This window comes from Argopecten irradians, chromosome 13 (genome assembly GCF_041381155.1).
Source record: "Argopecten irradians isolate NY chromosome 13, Ai_NY, whole genome shotgun sequence".
NCBI lineage: Eukaryota > Metazoa > Mollusca > Bivalvia > Pectinida > Pectinidae > Argopecten > Argopecten irradians.
The window spans coordinates 5530891-5546516 of record NC_091146.1 but is presented as its reverse complement, the minus strand read 5'-3'; the positions used below and the strand labels follow the sequence as shown (position 1 = coordinate 5546516).

Here is a 15626-nt window from a genome sequence, read left to right as displayed (position 1 = left end):
GGTCTGTGCACATATATGAAAAGACCAATCCCAGAAAGTAAGAAGGATGGTATCAACGTCCTATGAGGGTGGATGTAGTAACATAAACTGTTAAACATCAATTCAATGTATTGGGCGTAAGCGTTTGCTGCGAGGAACATGAAACCAAAACTAATTTTCAAGTCTTAGTTAGTTAAGAAAAATTATTAGGTCAATTTGTTTAGTACGATCATCTTCTTAGATGATACTGTCAATATTACATATTTGACATTTTTTATGATATTGAATCACATCCAAATCCTTGCGCAGTTCATTGACAATGCACTTTTTGTATTTGCACATTACAGAATTATCTGCCGTAGTACATACGTTTAAAAAAAGCCGGAGCGACTTTCGTTTGCAAAATAATATATCCTCACAATGGGCACCTACCTTGAAAGGGAGATAACTCTGTTATATGCATAAAAGAAAAGAATGTAATATGCACAGACATAATTTTTCGAAGAAGTGCTTAATAAGACTATCAGCAGACAAAGCAGTCAGGGAGGTAACTCTGCAAAGACGGAATGAAATATTTTATATGATAATGTAAATATTGCATCTATTACAGATGATTTTTCCGGAAAATCTTGAATATATCTGAATATGTCCGCGGTTCATTAACAACGTCTATAGATTGACTGAAGAGCTTGTTAAAAGTATCACCGAAGCAAGGAACCGATAGACATCGGGACCGAATTCGAATTATACTGCATTCTTGCAGGTGTTGTCTTGCTATGGATTGTGGTGGTAATTATCATTAGTAGAGATTACGGAAACGCATGAAATGTTGAAATGAAACTGCTGAATGCTGTGTATATGCTCTGGTTGTATAGACATATAAACTGTATATCAACACTTACATTAAAATCAAGTAGGCATACATTCAATTCACATGTAAACCAATCTCTACCAAATCTTTCGTTTTGCATTAGATGATATGATCTATAAAATCCAGGAAGACAATACATAATCACTAAATTACGTCACTGATATCAAAATCAAAACAGCATTCATATTGCAGTAAGACCTATGTATCAAACAGCTGTGACCTATTTACGCTAGGTGAAAGGCGAGTGGCTTAACCACTACACCTCCAGATCACCCTTTCTGTTTCTTTGGTCAAAAAATATATATGAAGGCTACTAGGACTTTTACTGATTCCCAAAGTCATTGTTTAATATTGTATGGGGGGGGGGGGGGATTTTCAGCAGCCATTTATCTGACCAATCTTGAAGATTGTCAAGGTCGATTTGGAGATCTACTTTTACCCTGGTGTCCTTACACACTTTTGTATCATCAGCAAAGTCATTTATATACAAAAATGGATAGCGATGGTCCTAGTACACTGTCATCTTATATCAGGCAAGTGACTGGCTTCCATTTAGATGTGTGACCATCTACAGCAACCTGCAATATTCTATTAAACGAAAAATCTTCTATCAATCTGACTAAATCAAATGAAAATTCATATAATTTCAATTTGATGATCAACCTTTGATGTGGAACAGTGTCAAAAGCCTTCATGAAGTCCAGATATATTACCCCGATACCACCACCTCCATCAATTATTATGTACATTCAAGAATTGAACATTAAAACAAATGGTAACGTATGAATTCTAGTATTTTTGTTCAATTTTTTCTACAACAAACAAGAAGAACACCAAAAATGAAAGTAAAATTTTATTTGTTTGTATTTTAATTAATGTTAGGTTTTTGTTCCAGGAAATATCAGAAGACAAAACGGACTACATCAATCATAATTTCAAAAGATAAAGTCATGTGAAACACAAAAAACAACACCTTTATAATGACATAAAAGCATCAGTCTTTTAAAACTGATTGATATATACATAGATCAACATTAGATTTTCATCTGTTGCATTGACATCGTTAGAATGATATAAATTTGGTTGTAAAATGTTTAGGATTAATTTTATCTGTTGTTCCCTTCAAACTTGCATTCCGTTGTTGCATTAAGACTACTCAAAAACGAGATCTTTTCATTTTGTAAGAAGTAAAATAAATGTATTAAATGTGACAAAATATTTTAGTCTCCTCGTTTTGTCTAATATACCAGGTAATAATAAAGGTAATCAAAGTGATGTATAACCACTTTAAACATATTTTTTGATAAAATTATAGCAACTTAAAAGTATAGAAATTACATGGTTATCTTCAACACACCTTTTTATAATAGTAAAATGAAAGTAGATCTAAGATGATCAACTTAAACATATGATTTATAAACAGCACAAAAACAGTAGAACTTAGGTAGTCAACTTATACACATGATTTATAATAGTAAAATGAAAGTAGATCTATGGTGGTCGACTTTAACACCTGATTGATAATAGTAAAATTAAATTAAAACCAAGATGGACAACTTCTGAATCAGTAAAATGAAAATAGATCTATGATGGTTGAGTTTAACACACGATTCATAATTAGTTAAATAAATGTAGGTCTAAGATGGTAACCTTTTATTAACTCAAATTGACTTCTGATCAGTGCTTTATATACCTCAAGTGATTTATTTGTATTGGAAAGTGTTCTGACTAGACCATGTGAAAAAACAATTAGTATATAATACTGATTCATTTCAACCGTAGAGAAGCCTAGACTAGGATTCTAGAGACATTAATGTCTTGTCTATATAGCACACACACATCTAAAATTTAACTCAAACTCACACTCTAAGGAGAAAGTGACCCATTACATTTAAATATTACTCACACTCTAAGGAGAAAGTGACCCATTACATTTAAATATTACTCACACTCTAAGGAGAAAGTGACCCATTACATTTAAATATTACTCACACTCTAAGGAGAAAGTGACCCATTACATTTAAATATTACTCACACTCTAAGGAGAAAGTGACCCATTACATTTAAGTATTACTCACACTCTAAGGAGAAAGTGACCCATTACATTTAAGTATTACTCACACTCTAAGGAGAAAGTGACCCATTACATTTAAGTATTACTCACACTCTAAGGAGAAAGTGACCCATTACATTTAAGTATTACTCACACTCTAAGGAGAAAGTGACCCATTACATTTAAGTATTACTCACACTCTAAGGAGAAAGTGACCCATTACATTTAAGTATTACTCACACTCTAAGGAGAAAGTGACCCATTACATTTAAGTATTACTCACACTCTAAGGAGAAAGTGACCCATTACATTTAAGTATTACTCACACTCTAAGGAGAAAGTGACCCATTACATTTAAGTATTACTCACACTCTAAGGAGAAAGTGACCCATTACATTTAAGTATTACTCACACTCTAAGGAGAAAGTGACCCATTACATTTAAATATTACTCACACTCTAAGGAGAAAGTGACCCATTACATTTAAGTATTACTCACACTCTAAGGAGAAAGTGACCCATTACATTTAAGTATTACTCACACTCTAAGGAGAAAGTGACCCATTACATTTAAGTATTACTCACACTCTAAGGAGAAAGTGACCCATTACATTTAAATATTACTCACACTCTAAGGAGAAAGTGACCCATTACATTTAAGTATTACTCACACTCTAAGGAGAAAGTGACCCATTACATTTAAGTATCACTCACACTCTAAGGAGAAAGTGACCCATTACATTTAAATATTACTCACACTCTAAGGAGAAAGTGACCCATTACATTTAAGTATTACTCACACTCTAAGGAGAAAGTGACCCATTACATTTAAGTATTACTCACACTCTAAGGAGAAAGTGACCCATTACATTTAAGTATTACTCACACTCTAAGGAGAAAGTGACCCATTACATTTAAATATTACTCACACTCTAAGGAGAAAGTGACCCATTACATTTAAATATTACTCACACTCTAAGGAGAAAGTGACCCATTACATTTAAGTATTACTCACACTCTAAGGAGAAAGTGACCCATTACATTTAAGTATTACTCACACTCTAAGGAGAAAGTGACCCATTACATTTAAGTATTACTCACACTCTAAGGAGAAAGTGACCCATTACATTTAAGTATTACTCACACTCTAAGGAGAAAGTGACCCATTACATTTAAGTATTACTCACACTCTAAGGAGAAAGTGACCCATTACATTTAAGTATTACTCACACTCTAAGGAGAAAGTGACCCATTACATTTAAGTATTACTCACACTCTAAGGAGAAAGTGACCCATTACATTTAAGTATTACTCACACTCTAAGGAGAAAGTGACCCATTACATTTAAGTATTACTCACACTCTAAGGAGAAAGTGACCCATTACATTTAAATATTACTCACACTCTAAGGAGAAAGTGACCCATTACATTTAAATATTACTCACACTCTAAGGAGAAAGTGACCCATTACATTTAAGTATTACTCACACTCTAAGGAGAAAGTGACCCATTACATTTAAGTATTACTCACACTCTAAGGAGAAAGTGACCCATTACATTTAAGTATTACTCACACTCTAAGGAGAAAGTGACCCATTACATTTAAGTATTACTCACACTCTAAGGAGAAAGTGACCCATTACATTTAAGTATTACTCACACTCTAAGGAGAAAGTGACCCATTACATTTAAGTATCACTCACACTCTAAGGAGAAAGTGACCCATTACATTTAAGTATTACTCACACTCTAAGGAGAAAGTGACCCATTACATTTAAGTATTACTCACACTCTAAGGAGAAAGTGACCCATTACATTTAAGTATTACTCACACTCTAAGGAGAAAGTGACCCATTACATTTAAGTATTACTCACACTCTAAGGAGAAAGTGACCCATTACATTTAAGTATTACTCACACTCTAAGGAGAAAGTGACCCATTACATTTAAGTATTACTCACACTCTAAGGAGAAAGTGACCCATTACATTTAAGTATTACTCACACTCTAAGGAGAAAGTGACCCATTACATTTAAATATTACTCACACTCTAAGGAGAAAGTGACCCATTACATTTAAGTATTACTCACACTCTAAGGAGAAAGTGACCCATTACATTTAAGTATTACTCACACTCTAAGGAGAAAGTGACCCATTACATTTAAATATTACTCACACTCTAAGGAGAAAGTGACCCATTACATTTAAGTATTACTCACACTCTAAGGAGAAAGTGCCCATTACATTTAAGTATTACTCACACTCTAAGGAGAAAGTGACCCATTACATTTAAGTATTACTCACACTCTAAGGAGAAAGTGACCCATTACATTTAAGTATTACTCACACTCTAAGGAGAAAGTGACCCATTACATTTAAGTATTACTCACACTCTAAGGAGAAAGTGACCCATTACATTTAAGTATTACTCACACTCTAAGGAGAAAGTGACCCATTACATTTAAGTATTACTCACACTCTAAGGAGAAAGTGACCCATTACATTTAAGTATTACTCACACTCTAAGGAGAAAGTGACCCATTACATTTAAATATTACTCACACTCTAAGGAGAAAGTGACCCATTACATTTAAGTATTACTCACACTCTAAGGAGAAAGTGACCCATTACATTTAAGTATTACTCACACTCTAAGGAGAAAGTGACCCATTACATTTAAATATTACTCACACTCTAAGGAGAAAGTGACCCATTACATTTAAATATTACTCACACTCTAAGGAGAAAGTGACCCATTACATTTAAGTATTACTCACACTCTAAGGAGAAAGTGACCCATTACATTTAAGTATTACTCACACTCTAAGGAGAAAGTGACCCATTACATTTAAATATTACTCACACTCTAAGGAGAAAGTGACCCATTACATTTAAGTATTACTCACACTCTAAGGAGAAAGTGACCCATTACATTTAAGTATTACTCACACTCTAAGGAGAAAGTGACCCATTACATTTAAATATTACTCACACTCTAAGGAGAAAGTGACCCATTACATTTAAGTATTACTCACACTCTAAGGAGAAAGTGACCCATTACATTTAAGTATTACTCACACTCTAAGGAGAAAGTGACCCATTACATTTAAGTATTACTCACACTCTAAGGAGAAAGTGACCCATTACATTTAAATATTACTCACACTCTAAGGAGAAAGTGACCCATTACATTTAAATATTACTCACACTCTAAGGAGAAAGTGACCCATTACATTTAAGTATTACTCACACTCTAAGGAGAAAGTGACCCATTACATTTAAGTATTACTCACACTCTAAGGAGAAAGTGACCCATTACATTTAAGTATTACTCACACTCTAAGGAGAAAGTGACCCATTACATTTAAGTATTACTCACACTCTAAGGAGAAAGTGACCCATTACATTTAAGTATTACTCACACTCTAAGGAGAAAGTGACCCATTACATTTAAGTATTACTCACACTCTAAGGAGAAAGTGACCCATTACATTTAAGTATTACTCACACTCTAAGGAGAAAGTGACCCATTACATTTAAGTATTTACTCACACTCTAAGGAGAAAGTGACCCATTACATTTAAATATTACTCACACTCTAAGGAGAAAGTGACCCATTACATTTAAATATTACTCACACTCTAAGGAGAAAGTGACCCATTACATTTAAGTATTACTCACACTCTAAGGAGAAAGTGACCCATTACATTTAAGTATTACTCACACTCTAAGGAGAAAGTGACCCATTACATTTAAGTATTACTCACACTCTAAGGAGAAAGTGACCCATTACATTTAAGTATTACTCACACTCTAAGGAGAAAGTGACCCATTACATTTAAGTATTACTCACACTCTAAGGAGAAAGTGACCCATTACATTTAAGTATCACTCACACTCTAAGGAGAAAGTGACCCATTACATTTAAGTATCACTCACACTCTAAGGAGAAAGTGACCCATTACATTTAAGTATTACTCACACTCTAAGGAGAAAGTGACCCATTACATTTAAGTATTACTCACACTCTAAGGAGAAAGTGACCCATTACATTTAAGTATTACTCACACTCTAAGGAGAAAGTGACCCATTACATTTAAGTATTACTCACACTCTAAGGAGAAAGTGACCCATTACATTTAAGTATTACTCACACTCTAAGGAGAAAGTGACCCATTACATTTAAGTATTACTCACACTCTAAGGAGAAAGTGACCCATTACATTTAAATATTACTCACACTCTAAGGAGAAAGTGACCCATTACATTTAAGTATTACTCACACTCTAAGGAGAAAGTGACCCATTACATTTAAGTATTACTCACACTCTAAGGAGAAAGTGACCCATTACATTTAAATATTACTCACACTCTAAGGAGAAAGTGACCCATTACATTTAAATATTACTCACACTCTAAGGAGAAAGTGACCCATTACATTTAAGTATTACTCACACTCTAAGGAGAAAGTGACCCATTACATTTAAGTATTACTCACACTCTAAGGAGAAAGTGACCCATTACATTTAAGTATTACTCACACTCTAAGGAGAAAGTGACCCATTACATTTAAGTATTACTCACACTCTAAGGAGAAAGTGACCCATTACATTTAAGTATTACTCACACTCTAAGGAGAAAGTGACCCATTACATTTAAGTATTACTCACACTCTAAGGAGAAAGTGACCCATTACATTTAAGTATTACTCACACTCTAAGGAGAAAGTGACCCATTACATTTAAGTATCACTCACACTCTAAGGAGAAAGTGACCCATTACATTTAAGTATTACTCACACTCTAAGGAGAAAGTGACCCATTACATTTAAGTATTACTCACACTCTAAGGAGAAAGTGACCCATTACATTTAAATATTACTCACACTCTAAGGAGAAAGTGACCCATTACATTTAAGTATTACTCACACTCTAAGGAGAAAGTGACCCATTACATTTAAATATTACTCACACTCTAAGGAGAAAGTGACCCATTACATTTAAGTATTACTCACACTCTAAGGAGAAAGTGACCCATTACATTTAAGTATTAAGTTAGGTAGCGACAGAGAGAAGGAGAGAGAGAGAGAAGAAAACTCACGACAAGTAATAAAGTAATATAATTGATAAAATAATTAATATAATCATTTTGGTAACTTCAGAAATAAATTAAAATAATTCACACAAGGAATAACAGTCAAGGTTATGCATATATGATTGTCACCATTCTGCTGTCTGATTGAAATATAGATCCTTATTCTCACTCCGTGTTTTATAAAGGATCTGACAACATCCCATTAGGGGTCATGTTCTAGTGAGCTTTTGGATTAACCAATAAAATCACTACATCAAGTCTTAATGATAAATTTCAGAGGAACAGATTGTAGAATCCTTTCCATAGATGCATTCATTTCACCCAAAGTTAGAAATTAAATAATCAGCAATTTTTTTTAAGACAAGTTTTACATGCACACCTTACACCCCGTGACATGAAAGATAATTCAATAGTTATTCAATAAGGAAATAAAAGAAGCATTAGCAAATTGGATTATTAAATACAGTTTATTGAACTTTATTATAATGAAACTTAACCAAATGATTTGATAACTGGTGAATAGCGAAAATACCCCCACCCCAAGAAAGTTCCATACAGCAAATCGTGAAAATTGATACTCGCTTTTAACAATTAATACAGTAGCTACACACATATGCATGATGTGATGAAATATTGCTTTAGGTCAATAGTGTCAGAGGAGAAAATGCATTTGAACTGAAGTTTAGGACCTTAATGGGATGTTATAACGTTGTCAGATCTTCTAGGAAACCAAATAAGAATAAGGAGGATCTATTTATTTATTGACAAGCAAGGGAAACAAACGTCAAAGGTCTATACAAAATACTACAACATTGCAGACTAGAAGTAATTGAATGAAATTATTCTTTAACAGTTCGTTCTTTAAGAATTAGAAAAATTATTTCAAATTTTCATATTCTCGGTATTGACTGATCGCTAGACAGAGTGTAGCCACTGCTTGCGCTCTCAAATGCACGCATACCTAATCAATAACATCATAGTATACACAATACAAACTGCAAATTTAGGTGCGGTGCCCGGGCAGTTTGATTGGCAGCTGTGAATTTTGCATGAAAACCCATTGCTTTAACTGGACAATTAGGAAGAAAAATATCAAATTCTGTACTATTGTTTTGGTAACTCTAATCTTGGCCTTATACCCTTAATATTCTTTATGCTTTTTACATTAATGGGTTTGTCTCACAAATAAGAACTCACAAACAACAAAACACAAAAACTTATTCTCTCATACCTACTGGTGTAATGCTGGCTGGTCATGTTGTTCGAGGCTGCATTACATGGCTATCCATGAAATATAGACTTGTGATATCATGGCATCAACAAAATTAGTCTTTCTTGGTAATTCTTTTTTAGGTTTGTTTCACTATTACTATAATAATTAGAGATGCAAACAATTTGATTTGCATTGAAAATACATGTATCATGTAATTTTCAAGTGTGGAGAATCAACTTGCAGTCTCGGTTTTCTTTGAGCTTATTTCAAAATGACGGGATACAATATTTGTTAAATTGCAACCAATTGTTGAGGTATGAGAGAAACATACTCTTTCATATGTGGATATGAAGGATAGGGATTAAACTCCGAGTCTTGTGACCCTCAGGAAAAACATCCCTATCCTTCATATCCACATATGAAAGAGTCTTATTTTTTAACACAACTCATCAAAAACTAGACAAAACATGGAATACATCATGAATATTTTAACCGGTTATCATTCTTTTTTTGTGATCATTGTGACCGTTCCTAGATAAACTATATCACAGACGTTATCTGCCCCATGTCATTTCCATATCATTTTTTGACTGTTAATAAATCACCATATCCACCTGGAACCTGGTCAATCATTGTACAATATTGAAGCAATGAAATAATTCATTTTTTCTAACTTTGAAATATATGGTAATACTGAACATGTAGCTAACTTCTAAAGAAAAACTTGATGACAAAACTCTCAAATAAAAATAGCTAAAATGTAGAAATAAAACGTTTTTACATAAAATACAACATGATAATTTTAATACTGATATCACAAAATGTCATACACCTATCATTATATGTCTTAAAATAATCTTAACTAGCATTTATAATAATATATAATTTGACAATCTATATATCTCCCCTTAAAGGCCCACTATCTTTCCAAAACAAAATTGAAAAAAGACAATCTTAACATAAGAAAATTTATATAGATGATCTAAGATGAGGTTACAACACCTACAAATGCAAGGTTCCTTGCGTAATCTATATATTAACAGATTCATTTCACTGTTTTGCCATCTGGAGCAGTCAATTCAACTACGGTGCGGTAATAAGGATGATGGCGGGAAACATGATATGACGATGTTATGAAAATCAACAATTATTTATTTTAATCAAATTTTTCAGAAGTGATGATAAGTGTAGTATTAAGCTACTAACTGTTGTGACATTATCATCCTTGTTTTACATTCCCACAAATTAAAAGCTGTTTTGTAAAGGTAGTGGGCCTTTAAAGATATGTAGTCTAAACTACAACTGTCTGATCACTGTCGTAATACTTCTGAATAATGCGACATTATACCCCAACATGTCTTTTAATATTCAATATTCATTCAACATTTTGTTTTGAAAAATATTGTTTACACAAATCACAGCTTCGTGTGTCTCTAGTTATCATAATAAGAGTCATCAACCTAGCGAAATTAGTAGTATTACATTAATCACAAAACTAATATTCTATGAAGATCTATAAATTATATGTTTTATTGTATATTTATTTATTTTGTTATGGATTCTTCAAAAAAATAATAATATTGTCATGTATGCAATAATTTTTATAATTAATCTTATGGTGAAAGAAATGCGTTTTATGTGAAAGAAAAGTGTCAATGATCAGAATTTTTAAAGTGCTTTCAATTTGCAGGGCCAATATTTCAGTTTTCTATATAGAGGAGGTTAAATTTCACGATTCATTTATTAATAAATTCCTGAATATTTTGATGATATCTCTTAAAAACGCTAACTAAGTGAAAACAAACCCCTTTATGCAGTATTGTGTACTAACTCTATTCCACTTACACAACCTGTATACTCATTATTTCAACAGTCTTTTATATATATAATCATGATATAAACTTGTAATATGTTTATTATGGCATGAGAATTATTCAGGAAAACTTAAAAAAAGGAAAAACCTCCTTACAATCTCATTTTTTATAATTAAATGCCTACAAATACAAGGAACAAAACAGTTTTTATTTTGAAATCATAAATGGTAAACATTATCTATGATCTTTAAAGTAAATATCTTGTTCCTATTTAATAGTTTGATCAGAAACATAATTATGCTGTAAAGTTTCCAGTGTAAACATAAACTTTTTGTGAGTGTTTTATTTTGCGGTTTGCAGTAAAACATGTTTTTTTAAATTTTATTTTCTTCTGTGATAAATATAATTTTGAACTTTTGGTAATTCCGTCTTTGCATATTACAGAGTTAGCTCCCTTGCGGGTAGGTATTGATTGTTACGTTATTATTTTGTGAGCGCAATTCACATCCTTTTCACCGAAAAGTATGACGTTACGCTCGCAAACACATGACGTCACAATCGATTACTACCCGGAAGGGCAGATTACTCTGAAATATGCAAATACAGAATAGTTTACACACATAAAAGTTAACACAAGATGGAAATTTCTGTTGTGAACTGGCTTTCAACCTTTTAGTGAATAAATCTCTAATGTGATGAAACTACCTTTATATAATTTGTGAATAAATTTTAAATGCTGTGAAATGGCCTGCAAGTAATTAGTGAATAAATCAAAGAGTACATGCAATATTAAGAGAATTTATACACCTGGCAGAGGGACCCCTATACGTATGTACCAAAGATTGTTTTATCCATTCCCTCCTACCACACATAAACAGATAAATATGTTAACGGTATGAGAATAATTTCAATATGTAATAAAAGCTTCATTTTCAGATGGTGTTAATAGAAAAAAAAGTTTCAAATTAATTGATATATGTAATAAACAAAATGACATGGATTGCACATTTGGTTTAAAATATAGGTTTTTTTTTTTTATAAAACAAGTAAAATTGCTTTTAATGCATACAGAAATAAAATTATTTGAAAGACATAAGATCAGAAAAAAATTGGTCATATCAAACTATCAAATTGAATATAAAATGTTAAAACTTCACTTTATTAATGGGACTAATTAACTTATCACATGATACCCAATAACGTTTGTGCGGGACTACAGTTTCTATTGATGTCAGAATGATGTTACATGATATCCCGCGCTAACAGTATTTCAGCCGGAAAATTGCAAACAATTACGTTCCATCACCATTGGAGATAATAGTCCCACATAAATGTTATCATGTGATACATAAATTAGTTCCATTATAGATTAATTATTATTTAATCATTTTAATAAATTATTTATCAATTAACAAAACGCAGTGTGTTTAAACTAAATAATTAAATTGGTAAACCTTAAAAAAAATTTGCTAATCTAGAGATCCATCTTCTGTCAGCAAAAGCTATGAAGGAGTTTCCAATCTCTCTATATATATTAATGAAAAATTATCTTTCAGGCTGTCATGTAAATACAATAATATATCTTCACAAAAAATGGTGGTAATTATGTTTTCTTAATTATCTAAAGAGATAAATAAATGGTAAAATATCTTCCTTAAATCTCGATTCCTAAAAGGTCCTCACTTTGCAGTTTAGTTGGTCCCAACATCATACTTGACACATTAATGTATACCATTAAACTAATACATTCCACTTTCCCTCATTTTATACCATGGCAACCAACTTATATCTATTACAGTAATTCTATTTGTCATCCCTCAAACTAGCAACAAAATGATCGCTGAACATCCATGAACAAAATGCTATTTTACACATATTTGGTTTTTTTTGGTAACCACATCAATGAAATGACATTTGATGTTTTGTAGACTATTAAGCATCACACCCATACATAGCAATTTTCAGCTCAATCAGACAATATCTATGTTTTGACGTATCAGAAGACCATGTTAACAGCTTGATATTTAAATAATCGTCATTTTCCTGGATATAACATTTTCACTATTTTGCGATGGATTACCATGATTTTGTAAATTTGATTCGTGAAATACTGAGAAAAGATTGAATTATGTACCCAGATTTCGCTAAAAAAAAAAAAAAAAAAAAAAAAATAGGAATGAAAGTGTAACTTTTTGTCTGTGCTTAGGAAAATCTAAAATGGAATTTGCACACAATCAGATGAATATTGGTGAATGGATGATAAATGGGACCCGATCTGGTCATTTTCTTCTGGCAAGTCATTTAGCAATAGGTAGTAAATAAGTTTAAATTTTAAAACTTATTTTTATTTCTTTTTTAACCATGTTACTCGTTAAAAATATGTGCTTTAGACAAAAACATGTGCCCCTATTCTTAAATAATGAAGGGTATGCATGGATCACAGAACTATTAATATTACTTTATCATAATGTAACTATAAAAACAATCATTCATTGTGAAATAAAAAAAAAGAGATTTGAAAATTTCTATTGATAACGTTGAGTTGCTACATATGTAAATGAATATCAGCTGACTAACACACAAATGTTACATGATCAGTTAATTGGGGTGAATATCGCCTACAATTTTAACTATTGAAATACTCTTACTATCAGGGAAAGTTTAACATATTGCTATAGTATTGTTATTGTATTGCATTATAAATTCTATTAAATACAAGTCGATCAATTGCTCGTCATGTCATACATCTACAGCAGTGTTGGTTTTGAGTTACTTTCCTTTCTTACCTGCTAGCATCAGAAATAATTAAATCAAACACACTGAAGATCGTAAGCTAGAACAATGTTTGCATTTTGATTGTATAGCATAGAAAAAGTAACATCTTATTGTGACTTTAGTCTGTTACTGTATCAAACCTCTGTGAGTACTTAACTTTAGTTGAAGTTACAGAACAACATCTGACTAGCCTGGTGAACTATCAGTAATAGTTAATGACTTGTTGAATTTGCCATTGATTGATCAAGTTGATACAATCACAATATATTGATAGTCTGAAGTTTTGTTACACCCCTGTTAGTTACAACCATTTTGAAATTATGTAATTTTCCTAATACTCTGTAATATGGAAATTTAATCGATGAGACCAACAGAAAGACATAGTTCATAAACATTGTCATCACCATGAATAGGAGTATTAAAAATGACTAAGAAAATCTAAACTGATTTTAAAAATCAAAATTCTTTTGACTAAATATTCAAAGTTGCCATCATGATGAGGTTCCGTTTTGGTCTGAGAACATCTCTCGCATCTCTTGGAGAGTTTCAAACAACTGATCCATGAATTTTCTGGCGCCTGTTCCTGGTGTAGAGTTCTTCGCCGAAACATGAAAAAACACTTTTTTATCTCCAGGTATCATGTAGGAAACTCCGTATCCATCGTCCGAGACAGGACCGAAACCACCACCAGGACACAACTGGAAGAATAATTTGTAAGCCATCTGATTAAAATACAAATCCATATTCAATATTCTTACTCTATTTTACAAAAGGACCTCACACCATCCAATTATCCTATATGAATTAGGATCTGTAGTTTATATCTGATTGAATTGATACCAAGACTAATGACCTGTTGTTACAGTCTATACAAAGTCAGTAAAGGTTACATTTTCTGATCATTCTATCAACCTACCACAATATTTAACCCAATGAGCACCCATACCTCCTGTTCTCATTTCTGATGGATTATGCATTTACATGTCCAAGTTAAAAACTGACAGGTGAAATAAAACTATTCATGCAAGATAAAAATTGGTCCTGTCAATGGAATTTTACATATTCATAATTTTATAATAAACCACTAGCCTTCAACCTCTAGAAAGCAAGGGTTTCTGGAGAATCAGTACCCTTAAAACAACTGAATATGGGATTCAAACATGCACCCAAAATGTCAAGGTCTAGGACTAGAGGCACCCTTGATATTTCAGGTGTTACTATCACTGCCATTATATCCAACCCTTTAGTCTACAACCACAGACATACCATGTCCTTGTACTTGGGTAGGTTGCAGTCTGGACTCCGAGCGATCTGCTGCTGAGGCTGCTGACTGGTAGACAGTGTCCATGGTATCGTTAATGCATTCTTCAGAAAGTCACATTCCTATCAAACAGAGAATCCTAGTGTAAGGCTTGACAGATTAACGGTCACATGTCAGACTTTTTATTAAGATTTTACAGAAAATGTACAGAAAATAATGTCATAAAAGCTGTTAAGCTTGGCAATTTATCAGGTCTTACAGAAAATGTACCAGAAAATCCCATTTTGCTTGAAAAGGGCAGCGCTTATGTGTCAGATTTTTCATTAAAATTTAAAAATTAACAGAAAATCAAGAAAAGCTTGACAGCTTATGTGTCAAGACTTTCAAGATTAAACCAAAGTCGCGAAAAATTATCACAGCGCAGAATTTTTCAAAAGTCATGGATTTATATTACATGATAGCATAATACACAGGGTCACAAAAATGACACTTTCAAAGACAACACAGAGATTCATGGAAATAAATCCTCACCAAATAAGTCCCAAACAGTAAAATTTTACGCCCGCA

The 15626-nt window shown here is 32.3% G+C and overlaps 1 protein-coding gene and 1 pseudogene across 9 annotated transcripts in view; one reads left to right on the top strand and one right to left on the bottom strand.

The window, feature by feature from the left end:
* Positions 1-1068, top strand: part of LOC138306056 (uncharacterized) — a 77683-nt gene extending 76615 nt beyond the window's left edge. For all 9 annotated transcript variants that reach the window (XM_069246404.1, XM_069246406.1, XM_069246403.1 and 6 more), the window contains one exon: positions 1-1068. In XM_069246404.1, the coding sequence (XP_069102505.1) occupies positions 1-41 (41 nt within the window). In that variant the 3' untranslated portion in view covers positions 42-1068.
* A 12102-nt stretch (positions 1069-13170) lies between these two features.
* Positions 13171-15626, bottom strand: part of LOC138306622 (carnitine O-palmitoyltransferase 1, liver isoform-like) — a 56794-nt pseudogene continuing 54338 nt past the window's right edge.